We start from the raw sequence: 24,113 nt of genomic DNA on the forward strand, positions 1-24,113 counted from the left end.
TGAATCTGGGTGCTCCTGTATTGGGTGCATATATATTTAGGATAGTTAGCTCTTCCTGTTGAATTGATCCCTTTAACCATTATGTAATAGCCTTTTTTGTCTCTTTTCATCTTTGTTGGTTTAAAGTCTGTTTTATCAGAGACTGGGATTGCAATCCCTGCCTTTTTTTGTTTTCCATTTGCTTGGTAGATCTTCTTCCATCCCTTTATTTTGAGCCTATGTGTGTCTCTGCACGTGAGATGGGTCTCCGAAATACATCACACAGATGGGTCTTGACTCTTTATCCAATTTGCCAGTGTGTGTCTTTTAATTGGAGCGTTTAGCCCATTTACATTAAAGGTTAATATTGTTGTGTGTGAATTTGATCCTGTCATTATGATGTTAGCTGGTTATTTTGCTCGTTAGTTGATGCAGTTTCTTCCTAGCATCAATGGTCTTTACATTTTGGCATGTTTTTTCAGTGGCTGGTACTGGTTGTTCCTTTCCATGTTTAGTGCTTCCTTCAGGATCTCTTGTAGGGCAGGCCTGGTGGTGAGAAAATGTTTTAAGCATTTGCTTGTCTGTAAAGGATTTTATTTCTCCTTCACTTTTGAAACTTAGTTTAGCTTTATATGAAATTATGGGTTGAAAATTCTTTTCTTTAAGAATGTTGAATGTTGGCCCTCGCTCTCTTCTGGCTTGTAGAGTTTCTTCTGAGAGATCCGCTGTTAGTCTGATGGGTTTCCCTTTGTGGATAACCCGACCTTTCTCTCGGGCTGCCCTTAACATTTTTTCCTTCATTTCAACTTTGGTGAATCTGACAATTATGTGTCTTGGAGTTGCTCTTCTCGAGGAGTGTCTTTTTTGTGTTCTCTGGATTTCCTGAATTTGGATGTTGGCCTGCCTTGCTAGGTTGGGGAAGTTGTCCTGGATAATATCCTGCAGAGTGTTTTCCAACTGAGTTCCATTCTCCCATCACTTTCAGGTACACCAATTGGATGTAGAGCTAAAAATCTTGAATAAAGATTGGACGAATGGCTAACTAGAATAACCAGTGTAGAGAAGTCCTTAAATGACCTGATAGAATTGAAAACAATGGCATGAGAACTACGTGACAAATACACAAGCTTCAGTAACCGACGCATTCAATAGGAAGAAAGGGTATCAGTGATTGAAGATCAAATGAATGAAATGAAGCCAGAAGAGAAGTTTAGAGAAAAAAAAGAGTAAAAAGAAACGAACAAAGCCTCCAACAAATATATAGGACTATGTGAAAAGACCAAATCTCCGTCTGATGGGTGTCGCTTGAATTTCAGTGTCTGGCTTTTGCACCTGCAGTTTTCTCTGTTCATTTATTCTCTTCCTTCTGCCCCATTCTTCTGGCCAGGCACCACCACCATTGCCCTGAAACAAAACCAAAACAGACTGCAAACAAAAAATGAAATTCTGAGACCCCTAACCAACCGAATGGACCCATTCTTGGCCAAGGACATACCAAAGTAACCCTGAAAACTAGTTCAGGCCATGATGGGAAAGGGGATTGGATATACCTTTTTATACCCTCATCCCTTTGGAATTCAGGTGTTACTGACCAGCATTAACATTAAAACAGGCTGGCTCGTGCCTGTAATCTCAACACTTTGGGAGGCCATAGCGGGAGGATCACTCAAGCCCAGAATTTTGAGACCAGCCTGGACAGCATGACACTCTACAAAAATAAGAAAATTAGCCAGTCATCATGGTGTGCACCCATAGTCCCAGCTACTTGGTAAGCTGAGGCAGGAGGATCACATGAGCCTGGGTGTTTAAGGATGCAGTGATCTGTGATCATGCCACCGCATTCCAGCCTGGGTGACAAAGTGAAACCCTGTCTAAAAAAAAAAAAAAAAACAAAACCGAAAACATTAAAACAGCCACCTTATAGTCTCTTGGTAGTGATAAAATATATAACAAAATGCCAGGTAGCTGGCCCTTAAAGAAATCAAAGTATTTTACCTGAAGTTATATTTCTTTGATGTATTTTGAAATGGCCTCGCAAATCTCTCTCGTAAAGAGTCTAGCACCTTTTTAAGTCTGATTAAAAATCATTTACCATCTATTCTCCCTGAAGCCTGCTACCTGGACGTTTCATCTGCATAGTAAGAACCTTGGACTCTACAACCCCTTATATTAACCAGACACTCCTTTCTGTTTATTCCAGATCTTTAGATAATAACTTAACTCTTTCAACCAATTGACAGCCAAAAAATCTTTGAATCTGTAACCTGGAATCCCTTGCTGCATTGTCCTACCTTTCCAAACTAAACCAGTGTACACCTTACATGTATTGATTGATGTGTGCTTATAACTTCTGTCCTCTAAAATGTGTAAAATCAAGCTGTAACAAATCACCTTTGGCAGTTGTTCTCAGGATCTCCGGTGGCTGTGTTGGGGCATGTCTTTAACCTTGGCAAAAATAAACTTTTTTTTTTTTTTTAATTTTTATGTTTTGAGACAGAGTCTTGCTCTGTCTCCCAGGTTGTAGTACAGTGGCACAATCTTGGCTCACTGCCACCTTTGCCTCCCAGGTTCAAAGGATTATTGTGCCTCAGCCTGCCAAGTAGCTGGGGTCACAGGTGCGCACCACCACGCCTGGCTTATTTTTGTATTTCTAGTAGAGATGGGGTTGCACCACGTTGATCAGACTGGTCTCGAACTCCTGACCTCAGGTGATCCACCTGCATTGACTTCCCGAAGTGTTGTGATTACAGATATGTGCCACTGTGCCCTGCCTAAACTTCTAAATTGATTGAGACTTGTCTCAGATACTTTTAAGAGCCTTGCCTCTGTGGATATGACAGTGAAAGGCATGGTGGGGTTGTCTAGGCGTGGGTTGCCAGTGAGGAGGAAGGTCCTAAAACCTAGGAGGGCAATGTGGCAAACACAATGACACGATCTGGCAGCCATGAAAGGAGCTTGTGGAGGCATGGTCAGAGGCTTTCCACAAGAGGTGGCCTGCGGAAGAATGCAATAGGTTCATAGGTAAAATTTAGCTGTTCTTTTTCACTTGAAGTCTTTGCTAAAGCTCTTAAAGACAGTGCCTTTCTTAGATGTTCCTGTAGTGCTGTGTACTTATGAAGCAGCAGGATCACACTGAAGGGCTGGATCATGTCTGCCTTCTCCAGGGCACTGAAAACTTCACGAGGGCAGAGACCAAGTCTATGTTGTATACTATGAAATCCTAGGGATATGGGGCTCAAAAATACGGGTTGATAAAGGGAAAGACGTTTATGGCACTCTTGGCAAAACAGCAACAAGAAGAAACAACAACAACAGCAAAAACTATGTTAGTTGAGTACTGGAGAGGAGCAATGAAACAGCACACTCCTGTCAAAAGATTGCCTATGGGGAAAAAAAGCACAAGAACAGTATCTGGAATGGAATCTGACAGAGGGAATGGTATAGTTCCTTTAAAGATTTATAAGAGTCGTTCATTTAGTAAATATTTACCTAAAATTCTCATGATTTGTGAAGTCCATATTTGTGATTTTAGGTATTTGCTAAAATTTGTTTGTAACTCCTGAATTAATACTCGGGGCACCTTTGTGCTCATTCATGAACGTGTGTTGGATGGCAAACAATTTGAGTCACTTGACTAATATGTTTCCAGTTGAGGTTGAAGAATGGGAAACTGCCTTCTTGCTCTGGTTTTCATATTGTAAAAAGGTGTCCTTTTCATAGGCTGTTTGTCACCATCTTTTTCGTGCTTTTTTGCTGGTGATTTTGCTGTTAAAGTGGTGCCCAAGCATAATACCAAAATGCTGTCTAGTATTCCTCAGCACAGTTAGTCTATGATACACCTTCCAGAGAAAGTGTATGTATTAGGTAAGCTTGGTTCAGGTATGAGTTATAGTCCTGTTGGCCTTGAGTTTAATCAACAATATATATTAAGTAAGATGTCTTTATACAGATCACACCTAAGGCGAGGCTCTGTATTGAATGGTGAACAACTGGGTTGTGATCAGAGGCTCTACCTAACCTTGTAGTTCTCCTAGGAGCAATGGTTGTGTATTTGCTCATTCAGTGTTTACAGTTACTTTATATAACATAACTACTGTGCAAAACTAGAATCAACCGTATTTAGTTTTCCAGGCACTGTTTTGGGCACTGAGGGTGAGACAGTGAGGAAGAAAGATATGTTCTATCCCCTTGTGGGTCTTACATTCTAACTGGGGCTGTTGGCCATATGGAAATAGAAAGGTAGCACATCTCCTGCTGAGCACATATATGAAGAAAAACAATATTATAAATAACAATAACATAAGCCTCCCCCCCCTTTTTTCTGTTTTCTCTCTCTCTCATTTTTATTTTTATTTTTTTGTGACACAGTCTCACTCTGTTGTCCAGGCTTGAGTGCAGTGGCATGAAATGGGCTCACAGCAGCCATGACCTCCCAGGCTCAAGCGATTCTCCTGCCTCATCTTCCAGAATAGCTGGAACCACAGATGCGTGCCACTGTGCCTAGCTAATGTTTGTATTTTTTGTAGAGACGAGGTCTCACTGTGTTGCTTAGGTAGGTCTCAAACTCCTGGGCTCAAGTGATCCACCTGAGCCCAGGAGTTTGTTTTATTTTCTCATGTTTTATTCATTTTTGTTTATCTGCAAGAGAAACACGTTTTTGTTTGTTTGTTTCTTTTCTGAGATGGAGTTTCGCTCTTCTTGCCCAGGCTGAAGTGCAATGGCGTGATCTCGGTTCACCGCAACCTCTGCTTCCCGGGTTCAAGCTGTTCTCCTGCCTCAGCCTCCTGAATAGCTGGGATTACAGGCATGCGCCACCACACCTGGCTAATTCTTTTTGTATTTTTAGTAGAGACAGGGTTTCTCCATGTTGGTCAGGATGGTCTCGAATTCCCGACCTCAGGTAGTCCGCCCGCCTCGGCCTCCCAAAGTGCTGGGATTACAGGCGTGAGCCACAGCACCTTGCATTTTAAAAAAAATTTTAAGTAAAGTTGCTCACTCTTGCCTGCTCATATGCCCCTCTATCCTCCCTCTAACTTGCTTCTTTTTTTTTTTTCTCAGTTTCTTTCCACCTTACATTCCCCTAGTCTCAGCTTCAGTCTCCTCATTGCCCATTAAGGTATGTTTCTGAAAATACAAAAACAATCCAGAAAAATAATTCCATAATATTCTCTCAATGAAAGTCTCTGGTACCAGTTGTGTAAATACCTTTGGTTATTTTTATCTGGGCTTCTCATCGTATTTAGTACTCTTCTAACTGTCCCCGTTGGACACTTACTAACATTTGCCTTTCACCTGTCCTGAGCCAGTCGCTGGGGAGGGAGTAGCAATCTGTTAGAGGAATTGTTCTTTTTTGAATGGTCAGAGGCCTGGTGTAGGGGCTCACACCTTGTAATCCCAGCGCTTTGGGAGACCAAGACAGCAGGACTGCTTGAGGCCAGGAGTTTGAGACCAGCCTTGGTAATACAGCGAGACCCATTAATTTAAAAAATAAAAACATTAGCCAGGTCGGGCATGATGACTCATGCCTGTACCAGCACTTTGGTAGGCTGAGGCGGAAGGATAGCTTGAGGCCAGGAGTTCAAGACCAGCTTAGACAGCATAGTGAGACCCTGTCTCTACAGAAAATAAAAAAATTAGCTGGGCATGGTCGGGGGCACCTGTGGTCCCAGCTACATGGGGTGCTGAGGCAGGAGGATTCCCTGAGCTCAGGAGCTTGAGGATGCAGTGAGCAATGATAGTGCCACTGCAGTTCAGCCTGGGAGGCAGAGTAAGATGCTGTTTCAAAAAAAAAGAGAAGAAAAATCAGCAGGGCACGGTGGTGTGTGCCTGTAGTCTCTGTTCCTTGGGAGGCTGTGACGGGAGGATCGCTTGAGCCTAGGAGTTAAGGCTGCAGTGAGCTATGATTGTACCACTCTACTCCCTTTTGGGAGACAGAGCAAGACCCTGTCTCAAATGAATGAATGAATGAATGGGCAGAATGGGATCAATTTAGAGTGAATTTTTTTTTTTTCTACAGTAAAGGACTCTCAACATCTTGGTCTCATGTTTATTAGTTCCTAAAATCACTAGGATAATGATGTCTAGTTAGATGCTAATCAAATATTTATTGGTTGAAGTAGCCAGACAGTATCTCAACCATAGCAAAATAGGGACACCAAAATATATATAAAAGAGAAAAAGTCATTGTTGTGAGCTACTGTGTTCCGTTTGCTCTCTGGGTGGCCAGATCACGCCATGATGTGTCTGGCAGGGGCTCAACTAACTTTTTCCCTAAACTGTACTGGCTTAGCAAAGGACCTGAGATACTATGTTTTTGTGCACAGGATTCAGTAGCCAATGCCTGTTTTGATAAGTAGCTGGTCATTTACATCATTGCCTCAGTCCAGGTCCTTCACTCTCCGCTAGGAGGCGGGAAGAGAGAAGTCAAAGGCTTTTCACCTCTGATGTCCATTTCTTATGCCCCTTAACCATTCTGTTCTACCCTGGGGATGAAAGGAAAGGAGTCCCTGAACACACACTGGGCCTACATGAGTGTGGAGACAGGGAGAGGGAGAGGGAGGAGGTGATGATAAAATAAATAAATAAAAAGAACAACTCTTGGATACTATGCTTATTACTTGGGTGGCAAAATAATCTGTACACCAAACCTGTGACACAAAATTTACCTATATTAGAAACCTGCAGAGACTGGGCGCAGTGGCTTACACCTGTAACTCCAGCACTTTGGGAGACTGAGGTGGGTGGATCACCTGAGATGAGGAGTTCGAGAGCAGCCTGGTCAACATGGTGAAACCCCATCTCTACTAAAATTACAAAAATTAGCCAGGTGTGGTGGCAGGCACCTGTAATCCCAGCTACTTGGGCGGCTGAGGTAGGAGAAGAGCTTGAACTGGGAGGCGGAGGTTGCAGTGAGCTGAGATCCAGGCTGGTGACAGAGCAAGACTCCGTCTCAAAAAAAAAGAAAAGAAAAGAAAAAGAAACCTGCCTCTCTACCCCTGCAGCTAAAATAAAAGTTTAAAACAAAAATAAAATATTGGAATACATCTATTTAAAAAACGAATTGGGAAGTATTTTTGTTTCTGACTGATGTATCTTAGCCAACTTTAAAACATTTTGTTCCTACTTTGTTGGGGTGTGTGTCTAGAGTGGATGGGTTGTAAAAATGAATAGAGTAAATACTTGTCCTCTTACTGAATAACTGGCCAATGCTATTAAAAGTAGAAACAGGTTGAGCGCAGTGGTCCATGCTGGTAATCTCAAGGCTTTTGGAGGCTGAGATGGGAAGTTCACTTTGAGGCCAGGAGTTTGTGATCAGCCTGGGCCACACTGTGAAATCCTAATTTTACAAAAAATTAATTAGCCAGGAGTAGTGGCGTCCACCTGTAGTCTCACTTACTGGTGCAGCTGAGGCTGGAGGAGCACTAAACCCAGGAGTTCAAGGCTGCAGTGAGCTGTGATCTTGCACTGCACTCCAGCCTGGGTGACAGAGCAAGACCTTGTCTCTTATAAAAAAGGAGAAGCAAGGTGCAGTGGGAGAAAGAGGCAGAGGAATTTTACTAGTACGTCTGAGCTGGATCGTTTCCTGTGATCCTCCACACCTATCTGCTCTGCTGCATGTGCCAAGAGGCCAGCCTCTCACACTGACTGTCCAGGCTCTATGCCCTCTGCCCCTTTTCCATGCTAGGACTGCCGCAGCAGGGCATTGACGGAAGTGGAAAGAGGGAGTCAGTCTTCCTGGCTGTGGCTTTTGTGTAGTGGTGGCCCTCTGGGGAATGTTACAGCTCCCCTTGCCTCATGTGAGCGGAGGTCACTATACCCTTTGCTGTCATTCCTTAATCCTGCCATATGTTAGAAACGCTTTTTCCGCTAAACTGTCCTCAAAGACCCCTCTCTGAGTTCGCCAAACACTTGCTGCCAGGACACAGATACTAGATCTGATGGGTTGGAGGAGGTGCTGTCATTTGAGGAGGACTTCTAGGGTATAGGACACACTGAAGTGCGTGGAGAGGCGGGCAAAGGTTCCTGACAACAGAAGTGGCAGCACTGGTGAGCCATGCGGTTGTCTACTGTGGTGCATGTTCAGGGAGCTGTCCATGTGGACAGGCTACAGGGCACTGGCAGTGGCTGTAGGGGCTAAACATTGGGTGATAAGCAGAGTATTAGGGGAAATAATGTTAGGAAGGTACCCTAAGTCTCAATTGTGGCAGGTCTTGACATTAAGAATTTGTACCTGGGATTTTGTTTAACTCTTTGTGCTTTAAAAAAAATTTAAGTTTGGGCTAATTATAGAATCTCATGCAGTTATGAGAAATGATACAGAGAGATTCATTTCAATGGTTAAGATTTTGAGAAAAGTTCCTGTTCTGTCACAACCACAATATTAACATTTATACAATGTTAATATACAGTCTTTATATAAAATGTATACAATCTTATTCAGATTTCCTCACTTGTTCTCAGGTGAGTGTTTAGAGGATTTTTGATCAGAGTGGTTATATTGTCAGTTTCAGAGTGAGAATCATAGTGGTATAAATTTAATATGCCTCAGAAAAATGCTTGGCTTTTGGTTGGAAACATTAATATGTCATTAGAAAATTGCATATATTCTCGCCTGTAATCCCAGCACTTTGGGAGGCTGAAGTGGGCGGATCACCCGAGGTCGGGAATTCAAGACCAGCCTGACCAACGTGGAGAAAACCCGTCTCTACTAAAAATACAAAATTAGCTGGGCTTGGTGGCGCATGCCTGTAATCCCAGCTACTCGGGAGGCTGAGGCAGGAGAATCACTTAAACCCGGGAGGCGGAGGTTACGGTGAGCTGAGATTGCACCATTGCACTGCAGCCTGGGCAACTAGAGTGAAACTCTGTCTTGAAAGAAAATTGCACATATTTTTTCCCCTTGACTTTGTTTTCCCTCGTTATGTTTGTTGGATTCATTGCAACCATTGAAAACATCGTGTTATCTATAAACTTACCAAGAAATCACCTGTTGTTTCAAGTGCAGTATAGGCATCTTGTACTTTTCATATGTCTTATTTTTGTCAGGATAGCGATGTGATCAGATCTGAATTGCACAGGACAGGGAGTCGATTACCAAGTACTCCAGATGCAGCTGCGTCTCCTTGGAGCATAGTGACCTTTGACCTGGCCCTTAAATTATGTATGTGGTGCTCATTGCACTTATCTGTAAAATGTAATATTTCAGTTTGTCACTAAACATCTTCCAACCATAGTATCCTGTGTTTATTGCTTATATAGAAAAAATATTTAATAACGAGGTGATAAAACTCATTTTTATATCCTTCTCTCTCAGTCGTTTGTTGTTTTTCAAAGCTTATTTCTTGCCTTGCCTTCCACAAATTTCTTCCAAAGATTCTAGGAAATAGGTGAAATATGGATAACTACCTTTATGAAAAGAAGTAACACATATCTAAAGATGGGTTTTGCAATCGTGATAACAGGTTTGTATCCCCACAGCATGTGATAATAACTTGCTTCTTCCCATGGACAGATGTCTCTTTAGGAAATGTATAATTGCCCTGAAGATGGGAGAGAGATAATTTTCATTTTACATGAAGAGTAATTTTGCTGTTTGCATCATAAGTTCTAAAAGCACACATGTAACTGCATATTATATTTAGATTCGATTAAATACCTTGATGATTTAGGCCTGTCTTCTTGGCAGAGGTTTATTTGTTGCCTTAAGTGGTTAAATAATTGAAAAACAACTTGAAGAATGAAGGAAGAGAGCATTTGGGCAAATTGATGAGAAGAAAGGGTGGGATATTTGACAGTTAAAAATGTATATGTCTGCCCTTTGGTATTTGCTCTAAGTCATAATTAGATCACCATTCCTTCCACTTATTTAAAAGGCACCTTACCTAGAGAGAGATATCAATATTTACAGTGCCTTAGTGCCATGGAGAATTTCAGATCTTGTGATGAGGGTTTATTGCTGTTTTATCCCCTCTTCAAAGCAGTGTACACATCAAACAGTCTCCACCATCATTCTGGATCCAGTGACATTGCACCATTCGCTCTGTGCTTCATGCAGCAGCTTAATTATTGAAGATCCTTGTCTTTGAATTTTCTTTTTAATATTTCAGGGGATATACTTTGAAAATCTATATATTAAATAAATCAGAAGATTATGGGATTAGAAAGTTTTATCATATTTTAAAATGCATCAGTTTTGCTAAAATTTGAGATAAGGAATGGCTATAATAGTGACCAAATTACATTAATAGGAGAAGCTCCTATTATTTCTAATTACTGAAATGAACACAATTACATCAGATTGTTAATAATGCTGAAATAGGCCATGGGTCCCAGAAACGTAGCAAATCATAGGTGAGAAGATTATGTTTTATTCATCTGAGGCCAATGCAAAATTACCTTCTTTATGCAATATTGTATTTAGTCAGGACAGTTAGAGTTGGGAATCCTTTTAGGTGAACTTTTAGATGAATGAGGAAGTTGTGTTTCATGATGGATTTTGTTGATAAGGCCAGATATTTATACGAATGTCTTTTTTTCCTTAAAATAAGGTGAAACTCATGAAAGGACCTCATGCCATTTGTGGCTACTACTGCACCATTCTCTAGAACTCTGTGTTGCTTGTCATACTTTGACCTGTTGGGAGCTACCCTGAGAATGGCTGCTGAGACTGCTTTGCAGTGCTTTTATGTTTTTTATAATCCATTTTTTTCATAAATTGTTATTCTGCAAGGATGAGGTTTGGTGGATGATCCCTGGTTGGGGGTGTATGAACATACATGGACTGGCACCTTTCTGGTATTAAAGGGAACTTCTAAACCCAGTAATGCCGCCTCTGAATTTATACATTAGGGATGGAGGCCCAGAGAGGTGACTGATGTGCCATGATCACAGGTCTAGGCCAGTGGTTCTTAGTGTGTGGTCTCTGGGCCCTAAGGGATCATTAAGATCATTTCAGGAAGGCCTTGGGTGGAATACTGTTTTCAGAGTGTTATGAAAACCGATTTTGTGTTGTTCACTGGGTTGACATCTACATCAGTGGTGCCCAGGCCCTGAGGGGCAAAAATGTACATCACTTAACACAAATCAAGACAGTGGCACCAAGTGTATTCTTTACCCCACACACCCACAGTTTTTTTTTAAAGCCATATTCACCCACTGTTTTTGATTAAGAAACAAGATTAATTACTTAAAATCGGATCCTTTAATATAGAATTTAACATTTCATGTGATGATGTAGGCATAAAACACTTCTCCAACATATGGAAGCTCAGTGGTTCCTTTTTAAATTTACATTTTATTTTATTTTTGTTGAGGTATGGTCTCACTGTGTTGCCCAGGTTGGCTTTGAACTCCTGGGCTCAAGTGATCCGTCTGCTTCAGCCTCCCTGAGTAGCTAGTGTTACATTTGTGAGCCACCGTGCTCAGCTTCTCAGTGGTTGTCTTGAGAAATACTTGTATGCAAAAGCTTGATTTACATGGGAGGTTTTTTCATGGAACAGCGTTTTCGTTTGAAATACCGACAGAAAAACTGTGGTTATTCAGACTTGAGTGTCTGGCAGAGAGTTTCTTAAGAATGAGTGACACAAGCCTGTCACTACAAGGCAAAAAATGGGCAGCATTTGTTGCTAAAGATAAAATTCAAACTTTCTAGTGAAAATTAGATTTTGGAAAACTTATGTCCCACTGTGAGCATGACTGCTTCCCAATACATAAAGATATTTCTGATTAAATTGGCAGAGATATTAACATGTGATTTTCTGTAATAAAGAAATGTATCAACATTTGGAAGATTGGCTTAACTCAGTAACTAATATTTTCCAAATGACTAATGTTATGGAGTTTTTCGTAGATAGAAGTTTCATTCAAAATGTGAGACAGACAAATAGATTTTAGTGTAACAAAAAAAGAAAACTTCACGTTCATATTGCAACTGACCTTTGAGAAACCACCACTGGTCGAGTTATGGTGTGATATCAGAGAAGAAAATCTAAAATTTTCTGGAAAAGCTATTAAGACATTATTCCCTCTTCCAGTTGCATATTTGTGAAGTTCTTTTTTTCCTTTATATACTTTTTCATATGGCAGCTGAGAATGCAGAAGCAGATAGGAGAATCCAGATGTCTTCTATTAAGCAAAATGTAAAACATTGCTGCTCTTTCCACTCAATGTGCTTTGTTTTATAAAATACAATTTTCATAAAATTGAGTTGTGTTAACATGTGATGGGTTTTATTATTATTAAAGTGAATTAATACATATTTTAAAGTTGTTCTCATTCATTCCTAAAATGGTAAATACTACTAGCTCTGCCCTCACATAAAAACTCTTTGAGGCCATCAATTTTTAGAGTGTGAAAGGGCCCTGAAATCAGAGTTTAGGAACCACTGATTCTAGTCCTGTTTCCTTGCAGGCATGCTTTCCTATTTTATATGTAGTACTTCCTCCATTTAACGATAGTTTTTTTCCTTTTCCTATCTTAACATTTCTGAAATTTGGGTGCCTGTTGTTACAATATATGTTTATGGCTAATGTAACATTTCTTCCTCTTCCCAAAATGAAATCATGCTGTGAATTAAAATCAGGATTGATTTGTCAGTGCATAATTCTGCTAGGAAAACAACAAAATTCTTCGCTTTTTTTTCTTTTTGAGATGGAGTCTTGTTCTGTCACCGAGGCTGGAGTGCAGTGGCGCAAACTCGGCTCACTGCAACCTGTGCCTCCTGGGCTCAAGCCATTCTCCTGCCTCAGCCTCCCAAGCAGCTGGGACTACAGGTGCCCGCCACCTCGCCCGGCTAATTTTTTTTTTTTTTGTATTTTTAGTAGAGACAGGGTTTCACTGTGTTCGCCAGGATGGTCTCGATCTCCTGACCTCGTGATCCGCCCGCCTCTGCCTCCCAAAGTGCTGGGATTACAGGCGTGAGCCACCACGCCTGGCCCAAAATTCTTCTCTTTTAAAAAACTGAAACTAACTTTTATATCCACAGGTAGCTAGAAATGGAACTTAATAGATCTGATTTCATAATTTGTGATTGGTGATTGAGCACTGGCTCAGGAGCCTGAAGTCTTGGCTGGAAAACTAACTTTTCATGTCATCTCTCTAAGCCTCAGCTTACTCATCTGTGATGTGCATTACATGTTTTTCCATGTGTCTAATGTAGTGCCTTATTTAAATAAAAAAATTTCAGATCCCTCCGTTTAAGTGGTGGGTTCTAGTACAATGTTACTATACTGTATGTGCATGCGTGTGTATGTGTGTGTGAAAACTCCATAAAAATGCCTTATAATTTTCATGCAATCATAAAACCAAGAAGAAATCATAAACCAATACACATCCAGATGTGTAACAGATATCCATCAGATAGATACACATCATTGTGAGAGATAAAGATGTCTTGCTGAGTCTAAATCGTATGCTGTATGAACCTAGACCTGCCCCGGGGTGGCGTGGGGTCTTTTTATTTGGACTTTGGTTATGGTGCCTTTATGTACTATGATGACTCAGGTCTTACAGCACTTCCAACCATAAGAAAACCTTGATTTCAACATCATTATGATGTCATTTGGCCATCCTTTTATGAGAACATGCTGTTGAGTGACTGACTGACTGACTGACAGGGCCTTGCTCTGTTGCCCGGTTGGAGTGCAGTAGTACAATCACGGCTTACTGCAGCCTTGAATTCCTGGGCTCAAGTGGTCTTCCCACCTAAGACTCCTGAGTAGCTGAGACTGATGCAGGACATGTGAGCCCCACAGTGGGCCTTAGCCCATAAGGGTCCTTGTCTTTGCCCAGGAAAGAATTCACGGGCAAGCTGGGGCTAGAAAAAAACAGCTTTATTGAAGCAATGGTGTCGCAGCTCTGTGACTGCTTCTGCAGAGCTGGGGTACTCTATGGGCAGAGAGTGGCAGCCCAGGACAGTTTTCCAATCATATTTGTACTCACTTTTAATTACATGCAGATTAAAGGGAAGTTTATACAGAAATTTTTAGGAAAGGAGTAGTAACTGGGACATTAGGTTATTACCATGGAAACGGTAGGTAACACGTAGGTGTTGACATGGCAATAGTAAACTGACATGACAGCTGGTGAGTGTGTTTGATTGAAAACTTTTTCTGTCCCAGCCCCTTTTTAGCTAGTCCTCAGTTTGGTCTGGTGTCCAAGCCCTGCCTCTGCAGTCAAGTCCTGCTTCCTGCCCTAGGACTACAGCAAAATTCTAACACAGTTGCCTGATTTTTTAATTTTATTTTTTGTAGAGACAGGATCTCACTGTGTTGCCCAAGTTGGTCTTGAACTCCTGACTTCAAGCAATTCTCCCACCTTGGCCTCCCAAACTGCTGGGATTATAGGTGTGAGCCATTGTACCTGGCCTTGTTGACTTCTTTTTTTGGGTTTTGTTCTTTCTCATCAGCGTGGTAATCAAATCTAGGACACCTTCCTGAATTTGACGGTGGACACAAATGTAAACATGGTGCCTGAAATTGCATGGGAGTACTCGGTGATGAGGTACTGCAAATAGGAGATCCAGACTATATTTAATTTAATTTAGTTTATTTTATCAATATCACTGAAATGCAAACAAAAAGTTTAATGTTGGAAGAACTCACAAGAAGGGCTGCATGACAGAGCATTCCCTGTAGCATCCTTCACATTGCAGTTTATGCGAACACCACCCTATCCGTGAGCTCCATCACCCACCATAAGAGACATCCCGCAGGGTCTGGAGCTCCCTCTGTTATCTGCCTCTTCGCAAATCCCCTCTTTCCCCTAGTCCACATTTTATTTCGAAAGCTACGGGTATATAGAGATAAATACTGATTATTTTTGTCTGTCTGTTGCAGACTAACACATTAACACAGTGTTTGTGTCTAGTCTGAAGAAGATGGTCTTGATTATTTAATTGAAATCATGTATGCACTGTATTCTCCCGAGGAAAATTTCAAACGCAGTAGGGTAAGCGGTTTTATTGTGACCAAGCAAATTCAGTGTATCGTCCCCGAATTTACTGGGGGGTTGGAATATACTTTTATTTGATCATTTTACTGTAGATATTGGGTATTGCTTTTGGTCCTATGTCTGTGCTATTTTTTAAAGGCCTTCTCTTCTGAGTTAATAGTGCTTCTCGTAGACTTACACACAAACGGGTGACAGGAAGAGGGAGAGAAGTTGAGGTGTACAGAGGTACTTAACAACTGAATAATTAACCCTGTAATTGGAAAGCAACAGAACCTGTGTCTAAGTAACAACGTTGTCTAAAAGTATTTGGTCTTTTCCTGCCCATCCCTCCCCATTTTGTTGCTGTTTTGCTTATAGTTTTTAATGTGATGATTCTGGAAATTTTGCTTCCTCTTGGTAGAGAACTTTTCTTACAGTAAGGGCATTGTAATATTAGTGCACATTGATTTTTAGATGTGTGTTTTTGCGACCTTGTTCTGAGAGTGACTATATAGTTCTTATTGGTGTTTATTTTTGGGGGTGTATATTAATAAGCAGCAAAGGCTTCATGAGTGTTTATACACACTAAAATCCAGAAATTATTAAAATCCTCATGTTTATGTTTCTCTCAGCAAATTAAGATAGGCACCAACAGTATTAAATTCGGAGTTGACTAAATTTTTGCTCTGGTAATGTTGCTCAGACTGTGTTATTATTATCAAATCCTCCTGATGTAGAAGTCAGTGTTAAATTTGATATTATTATGTTTCATATGCTTCTGTTTGCTCTGATAAGTTCTAATTTGCTTTCATTGTAGACTATTGGATTGACAGTGGTTTAAATATAGCCTTCACTGTATATAAATAGCCTGTCTTTAGTTTGGTATCCTCAAGGTTTCCATATCTTTACCATTGACCAGTGCACCAGTGTTTCAGAAATATCCCTCCTAGAATAAATGATGAGTTTACTGCTTCATGGTTAAAGCTATGTCATTAGACCAGACATGGTGGCTCACACCTGTAATCCCAGTACGTTTTGGGGCTGAGGAGGATGGACAACCTGAGGTCAGGAGTTCAAGACCAGCCTGGCTAACATGGTGAAACCCCGTCTCTACTAAAAACACGAAAACTAACTTGTCATGGTGGTGCACACTTGTAGTAGCCTGTAGCTACTCAGGAGGCTGAGGCAGGAGAATCGCTTGAACCCGGGAGGCGGAGGTTGCTGTGAGCCGAGATCGTGCCACTGCGTTCCAGCCTGGGTGACAGAGCCAGACTCTGTCTCAGTCAATCAATCAATCAATCAAGCTGTATTATTAGAGGCTTTAAAACAAATACTTACATCCTAGTTTTTAAAAACAGAGTACTCTAAACATAATTTAAATTTTGTCTTATGTTTTTGAGTGATTTCACTCAGTTGCTGAGTGGAACTTTTAGTTCTGATTCCAGCTGTTGCAGACTCTCTTCTTCGCTTTGCATTTTTAATTCTGTATCTTCTTTGCTGTGACGGTGATCATGTTTGCCAGGCTGTTGTCAGTGTTATGATAATGATCAAGTGTTCACCTGAGTTTAGTATTGATGTTGTTACAGCAATTGCAAGCAAGCTCTTCTATGCAAATACATTTGCTAAAATACTACCTTTCGTGTAATCGTATATGTGAGTATATGACAGAAACTACCTGCGGATTAACGTATTACTTTGAGTATTTTCTTTCTTAAGTATAAGTAATATATTTTCTGATAATACTTTATTGAACAAAAGAAACATTTTATTCAACAAAATTTTTCAGTAGAGCAGCCAAATGTCTAGATTCTATAGATTTTTAAAAATTGATACATAATTTTACATATTTATGGAGAATATGTGATGTTTTGATACATGCATACCAGGTGTAATGGTCAAATCAAGGTAATTAGGATATTCACGCCTCAATGATTTATCATTTTTTGTATTGGAAACATTTCAGATCCTCTCTTCTAGCTACTTTGAAATATACAATAAATTATTTGTCAACTATATAGATTCTGTATTTTTATTCCAGTAGATATGATTAAAAGGTAGGTGAAATTTGTTTACTTGCTTAGAATCATTATTTTTTAAATGATACATGTGATGATTATTTAGAAATATTGGGGTAATGATCGCAGTATTGGTTATTATACTACTCTCTACTGAGTACATACTATATGTCAAGCACTGTTTTACCCCTTTATATTATTTAGTCCTCACATTACCCTGATCAAAGATGTACTGTTTTATTTTCATTTGAGTTGGAAGGGACTGGAGGCAGAGAACAGTTAGGCAACCTGGCCAGGGCCACATAGATAACAAGGAGTGAAGTCCAAATACAAACCTGGGGAGTTTTGCTCAGAGCTGACACTTGACTGCATCTCTTTCACCATGTAGTATTTTAAAGGACCTAAAGGAATTTGTATTTAGAATACTGACCCACTGTCCCCTTTTACGAAAGTGAAATTCTGTTCCTTAATCTTTAGGATTTCCCTGTCTTCTCCTAGCATGTAGTTTACCAACATTAGTATCTTATTTTTCAGCATAGTGCTTTTGTGTTTACAGATATGCCTCTTCATGTTCGACGCAGTAGTGACCCAGCTCTAATTGGCATCTCCACTTCTGTCAGTGATCATAATTTTTCTTCTGAAGAGCCTTCAAGGAAAAATCCCACACGCTGGTCAACAACAGCTGGCTTCCTCAAGCAGAACACTGCTGGGAGTCCTAAAACCTGCGACAGGAAGGTAACCACCTCTGCTTGTTTGCTGCCATCCCTTGCCCCTCCTGAATTCTTGGTGTCCATGATGAGTGTTGTGTCTTGGGTAAACCATTGGTTTCCAGGGCATCTTCACGATGGCCTTTTGTGAGTATGGTACCAACTTCCATATCAAAGTTCAGATAGTCTCCTATTTTATATCACACTTCAAATTTCTGATGAAAATCAGTGCCATGTATCGTATGCACTTATTAATATATCCATTTTTTGAATAGATTCCATTTCATATCATTAAAAATGAAAACAATTTGACACAATATGTGTACCATATAAAGTCCCTTTCTTGCTGTCTCTCCTGGTCTCCTCTCCCATTTCTCCTCACAGGCAGCCTCTTTATTTGCTTTTTCTGTGTTCTTACAGGGATATTTGACACATGTATAAGCAAATATTTATATTGGTTCATGAGGTACATTAAGGTACTTAGAACATTATGAACTTTTAAGGATGAAAGTGGACTTCATGGTAATTTAGTTTGACTACCCAGTTGATCATTTTATCCTAAGTCTCCTTGTAAATGGAAGTTTGTTGTCTAGTCTTCATAATATTTTATTCCTTTACCTAATTTATTTTAGTCCTTGACCTAATTTATTTAATCTGAATGAAAAAACTTTATTTTAGCCTGTTTTGTCTGTTTTAAAAAATTTGTTGGCCGGGCGTGGTGGCTCCCACCTATAATCTCAGCGCTTTGGGAGGCCAGGGTGGGTGGAACTCCTGGCCAGGAGTTCAAGGCCACCCTGGTTAACATAGCAAAACCCCATCTCTACTAAAAATACAAAAATTAACCAGATGTGCTGTCATGCACCTGTAATCCCAACTACTCAGGATGCTGAGGCACAATAACCCTCCGCAGGGTTCCTCTGGGGCCCTTCACGATAACTGTGCGTCCCTTCAGAGTAATGTCGACATTTTCTGGAATGTCGACAGTCTGATTGCTGAGAATGGTCTTCATTCTTGCAGTAGACGCAGCAAAGAAAATATACTTTGTTTTTATAGATGTGTTGCGGAGCCATATTGGAAGATCTTCTCATTAAGATTAGCTTGAAATTTCTGAGGACTTTATCTTGCAGTAGACTATCCAAAGAAGCAGAATCCAGTTTATCAGTGGGTCTCGTGTCAGTTAATTTTCTTTTAGAATAGACCCAATTTAATTTACCTGGATATTCACAGATGTGCAAACAAGTCAAGTTGACAGTTAAAAGAAATTTTTTAAACTAGGTTTTCAACTGTTTGAAGCATACTGAAGTTTCTTTTCAAGTTATTCAACATCTTGGATGTGTGAGTCCGTTTCAGTTGCAGCAGACAGAACCTGTTTGTATCATAAAACATTTTTGAACAAAAGGGATTTATCACATAGAATTTTTTTTCTCACAAAATCACTGGAAGGGTTTGCAGAGCAGGTCCTAGGATGGTCCTGGAGAACCTTTAAAGCTATGCAGTAACAAACATGTGGCTTGCCTGTGGAGCTACCCTCTCTGCTTTTGTGGTGAAAGAGGTGCTGCAGTCCAGGGACCTGAACTCCTCCCATCGGAGCCTGCCTTCTACACACTACACACCGCCCTGCCTCCAGGTGTACTCACCTTGCTTCTGTCATTTGTCAAGCTGGAGACCCACCCTAGAAATGCTGCCAGTCATAACAGCCCAGGAAAAATCTGTTTCACACCACTATTAAAATCTCATGCTACTGAATCTGAGTGGGTGGAGTTCAGTTTGTATCTAGACCCTTATCTGTAGAAGAGCCTGGGAAATAGAGCATTAGCCTTAAAACCTCTGCAGCACAGGAACACGTTAGGAGAGCACTGAGACCCTCATTGCCAATTAATCACTTCCACCTAGCTGATGCAGTTTCATTTAAAAATTTTTATTTTATTTATTTATTTATATAGAGACAGGGTTTTGCTTTGTCACCCAGGCTGGAGAGCAGTGACGCAGTCTCACCTCACTGCAACTTCTGTCTCCCAGGTTCAAGCATTCTCCTGCCTCAGCCGCCCGAGTAGCTGGGTCTGCAGGCACTAGCCATCACACCTGGCTGATTGTTTAATTTTTTGTAGAGACGGGGTCTTGCTGTGTTGCCCAGGCTGGTCTCAAACTTTTGGACTTGGGTGATCCTTCCATCTCAGCCTCCCAAAGGCTGGAATTACAGACACGAGCCACCATATCCAGCCTGACATTGTTTTAAATAACATGCTTCTATCATTGTAGAAAATTTGGCAAAATTGTAGAATAGAACAAAATAAAATTATTCATAACTCCAGAACCCAGCAACAACCAGTATTCACACACACACACGTTGGAGTCATGCTATGTTCATGTATTTGTATCCTGATTATTTATTTCAACATTATTTTTCATATAATAGGAATTTTCCCTGGTGTGAATTTTATTGTAACTTTTTTAATGAGTGTAAAACATTTCATTGTAGGTTGTATTCTGTCTTTTGTCAATTTTGGACATTCATGCTCTTTCTCTTTTTTTCACATTGAAAATTGTTACATATTCAGCCATCTTTTTGCTTACATGGAGCATTATTTAATGTAGCCAGATGCCCATATTTTCCCATAGGAAAAGCCTTGATCTACGTATATATTTCTAGATGAAGTGATATTTGCATACAATATACTTGAATAGTAATGTGTACTGAATTAATCTTTTGAATTTTCTTTGGCTTTACTCTTCAAATACTAATCTTGCTGTCTGTGTTTTACGTTGTTTATATTTTAGTCTGAGCTCTCATATATAAATATGATTAAATGGTATTTTATTTTCAGTTATAAAAAGCCTTCTCATCTTTTCAGTATTCAGATGGAAGGAAAGCATACTTGCTGCTTAGGTACAAAGCATTCAATTTCTTTATTTCTGTGAAGCCCATGAGAGCTTACCTATGCTGTCATGCTTCAAGATGTTATAAATTCTTATGAGTGTGTCGTGGTTCAGGTTTTCTGTGTAAAATGGTGGAAATAAATTAGTTGTGCATTCATAGCCCTCTGATTTAGTGATCTCTAGTGGTTAAAATAAGTTAACATTTTTAAATAACTCATCTTCATAGTTAAGTGGTTTATATTCCTCTAGGTTAAATGAACAGAGTAAATTATTTTAGAATAATGTTACCAATCAATTAAAATCTTTTGTTTCTAAGCAGGAAAGTTGTATTCTGATACATTAGAGCACCATCAGGTCAAACTCTCTCCTTTGGTTCAAAACCCAAATGAGAGGTGGAGTCTTACTTGTTGAAATAGGGGTCATAATCTCATTCCACTATTAGGCTTAGTGGGCAGGGTGTACAGATGATGATGATACTCTATTGCCTGAGAGCCTGAAGAGTCCAAGAGTCCCATGGGCTTCTGGATTTCTGAAAAATTTTCACGCTTTCATTTGGAAGTGAGATGGAGAGGGTAAGGGAGCTGTGGCTTTTTTCAAAGTTATTTGACATACTCACCTTTGTGTCCAGTATTTTGTGGCTGACTACCTTTTCCAACTGTTTTAGGGAACATTTTGCTCACACTTCGTGTGGAAAGTTTCTTGCTAGAGGCTGTATTTTCATTCGAGAGTAAACATGTGGTTAATATTTTATCCTGCAGGAGAGTATTTCAATCGGTGTGAATACTTTAATCATCTTTGTCACCTCTTTGGTCTTCCTTATTAAGTCAGTGTTGCTGTGAATATAGAGGCCAGCTAGTCTGTGGAGAGCATGTGATTCATCCCATCAAGAAAGATGTAATGAGCTCTTAGAAGAATCAGCCTACCATGCAGTGCCAGGGATAAGGACTATGGACTATTTCACTGTGCAGTTGCTATAAGCCATTGTTCCGTCCCTGTAAATAATGAGTGGCAGTGTTTTTGTAAATTATATTTCCTCCTAAACAATTAACATAGGTAGACTTAGTATAAAACCAGTTGTGGACAAGTTTCCAAAAGAGATTCTTACCTGATTAGGGAAAGGGGAAGAAGGTAATAAAGGGAACCTATTGCATTGGTATCATTAGCTTCCTTTTCTTTTGATTTTTTAAAGGGAGACCTTGAACTGTTTCTTACCTGCTGGGTTTATTATTTCTGTTTGGTTTAGTTGCTTGGCATGTTTGGTATCTTTCCAATACCCCTGATACACACAACCTCTCGTAAGAGATGCTTTCTTAGTTATGTCTTTGTCGTCTCGCTTTTCTTTCTATTAGAAAGGTGAGATGTTTTGTCTAAGTTTAGGAAATTACTTTTATAAACATTTTTGAAGTATATTTCAAAGTTCCCCAACCCTTTTTTTTCCCCTGATAGTAATACAGCTTGCTCTTTGCATATATACAGTAATGAAGGGTATATAGAAGCAGGGAAATGCCATCAGGCTTGTGTCCATGGGTTCTGCATCCATGGATTCAACCAAGATTAGATTGAAAATATTTGGAACAACAACAAAAAAAGAATGGTTGTGTCTGAACACGTAGAAACTTTCCTTTGTCCTCATTTCCTAAATAACACAGTGTAACACCTGTTTACACAAAACATTTTCTTTGTATTAGGTCATGTAAATCATCTAGAGATCATTTAAACTATATGGGAGGATGTGCATAGGTTATGTGCAGTACTCCAGCATTTCATGTAAGGGTCTTAAGCATCTGTGGATTTTGGTATCTGCGAGGGGTCCTGGAACCAGCCCCCCAAGGATACTGAGACTACAGTATCAGTAAATTTTGAAATTTTGAAGATGACTAGTAATGACATTTTGATGTATTAACTTTAGGACTTCTGTGGAGCATGGCTCTATACAGATGTTGGCTATTCTTACTACCAAGGGGAACATCCAGGTATAGTTTAATTTCCTGCAATTTTTCCCAATTTCTGCTGTATTGAGAATTTTCCTATGCCTCATAAATATGGCTAGTTTGCATAATGTTATATTATGTGCTGATTTTTTATAGTTAATGTTTAACTCTATTTGATGGTTTTTTTCTGTCATATGACATTTATATTTTTGTCAATTTTGTTTGCTTTTATAAGTAACCTTTAGAAGTACCCTTCAGAGAATGTCCTTGTATATCAATTTATGATGGCATCTCTGATTATTTTCTTTGACTAGATTCCTCAAGTAGACTTATTTGGTAAGGAGTTGAATATTTTTAAAGCTATTGGTAATTGTTTCACAGAAATTCCAGACTAATAAAGTATGAAGTAGTTAGGATGTATAAAATGCTCTGAGAAGTCCTAGATAGGATAGGAGTGAGGTTGGGGGTGGTAGTGAAGGAAACAAGCAGCTGGTACTATTCCTGAGTTCCAGAACTTACTCTCTCACTAGATGGCTTAAGGATTCTACATGGGTGTGCATCAGAATTACCTGTAGACTTCCAAGAGATGAAACACAGGCATTACTCACACCAACAGATTCCTTTACCCACTCCAGAAAATTTGTGTGTTTCCTTAAAGCTCTTCTGTGGTTTTCAGGGCTCAGTCTTTTTTTTTTTTTTCTTTTTTTTTTTTGCCCCAGAACCTCGGGTCTAGCTGAAAACAGAAAGTGTGGTTACATTTTAAGGGAGAGGAAATAGAAGTATAGTCATGCCTCGCTTAATGACAGAGGTACATCCTGAGAATTGCATTGTTAGGCGATTTCATCCTTGTGTGAACATCATAGAGTGCGCTTACCCAAACCTCGATGGTGTAGCCTACAACACACTTAGGTTACATGGTATATCCTGTTCTTCTAGGCTGCAAACCTATACAGCATGCAACTATACTGAATAGGCAGCGGGGACACAATGTATTCATATTTAGATATTTGTATATCTAATATATCTAAACATAGAAGAAGTACAGTAAAAATACAGGATTTTAATCTTATGTGATCACCATTGTATATGTGGTCCATTGTTTATAAGAACGTTGTTATGGGGTGCATGACTATATAATTTTTTTTTTGAGATATCTTCTCTTTAAGCTAATTTTTCTATAATAGCAGAATAGAATCTAGTACATTTGCTGTATTTGGGTTTGTGACATTTCACTTCCTCTCATACTTAGATACACAAATGTATCATTTTCAAATGAAAATTTTAAATTAGAGTCTTTTAAAAGTCCTGCAACTCATTGAATATTGAATGTTGACTATCAATGCAAAAATAGAACTGGAAATATTTTTCTAGATTGAACCCTTAATAAAAACAATGTTTCTGTCTACTGTTTCTTTCTGTGTGTTCCTTCATTCCTTTCAAAACCCCTTTGTTTCTTCTTTTCCTTCCCTTCCTTTTTCCCTTCTCCTTCCCTTCCCCTTCCCATTCCCATTCCTTTCCCATTCCTATTCCTTTCCCCCTCCTTTCTCGTTCCGTTCCCTTCCCCTTCCTCTTCCGCTTCCTCTTACCCATCCCTTCCCCTTTCTCCCCTTTCCCTTCCCCTTTTTTTCCCTTCCCTTCCCCTTCCCCTCCCCTTCCCCTTTTCTTTCCCTTCCCCT

General features: G+C 39.8%; 1 protein-coding gene across 1 annotated transcript in view; it reads left to right on the forward strand.

The window, feature by feature from the left end:
- PARD3 (par-3 family cell polarity regulator) overlaps positions 1-24,113 on the forward strand; it is a 722,486-nt gene that overhangs the window by 340,740 nt on the left and 357,633 nt on the right. The window contains exon 4 of the mRNA XM_011956182.1: positions 17,479-17,657. Within this exon, the coding sequence (XP_011811572.1) occupies positions 17,479-17,657 (179 nt within the window). The remainder of the gene's footprint in view (positions 1-17,478; positions 17,658-24,113) is intronic.

The sequence above is a fragment of the Colobus angolensis genome, unplaced genomic scaffold (genome assembly GCF_000951035.1).
Source record: "Colobus angolensis palliatus isolate OR3802 unplaced genomic scaffold, Cang.pa_1.0 Scaffold41, whole genome shotgun sequence".
Classification (NCBI taxonomy): Eukaryota; Metazoa; Chordata; class Mammalia; order Primates; family Cercopithecidae; genus Colobus; species Colobus angolensis.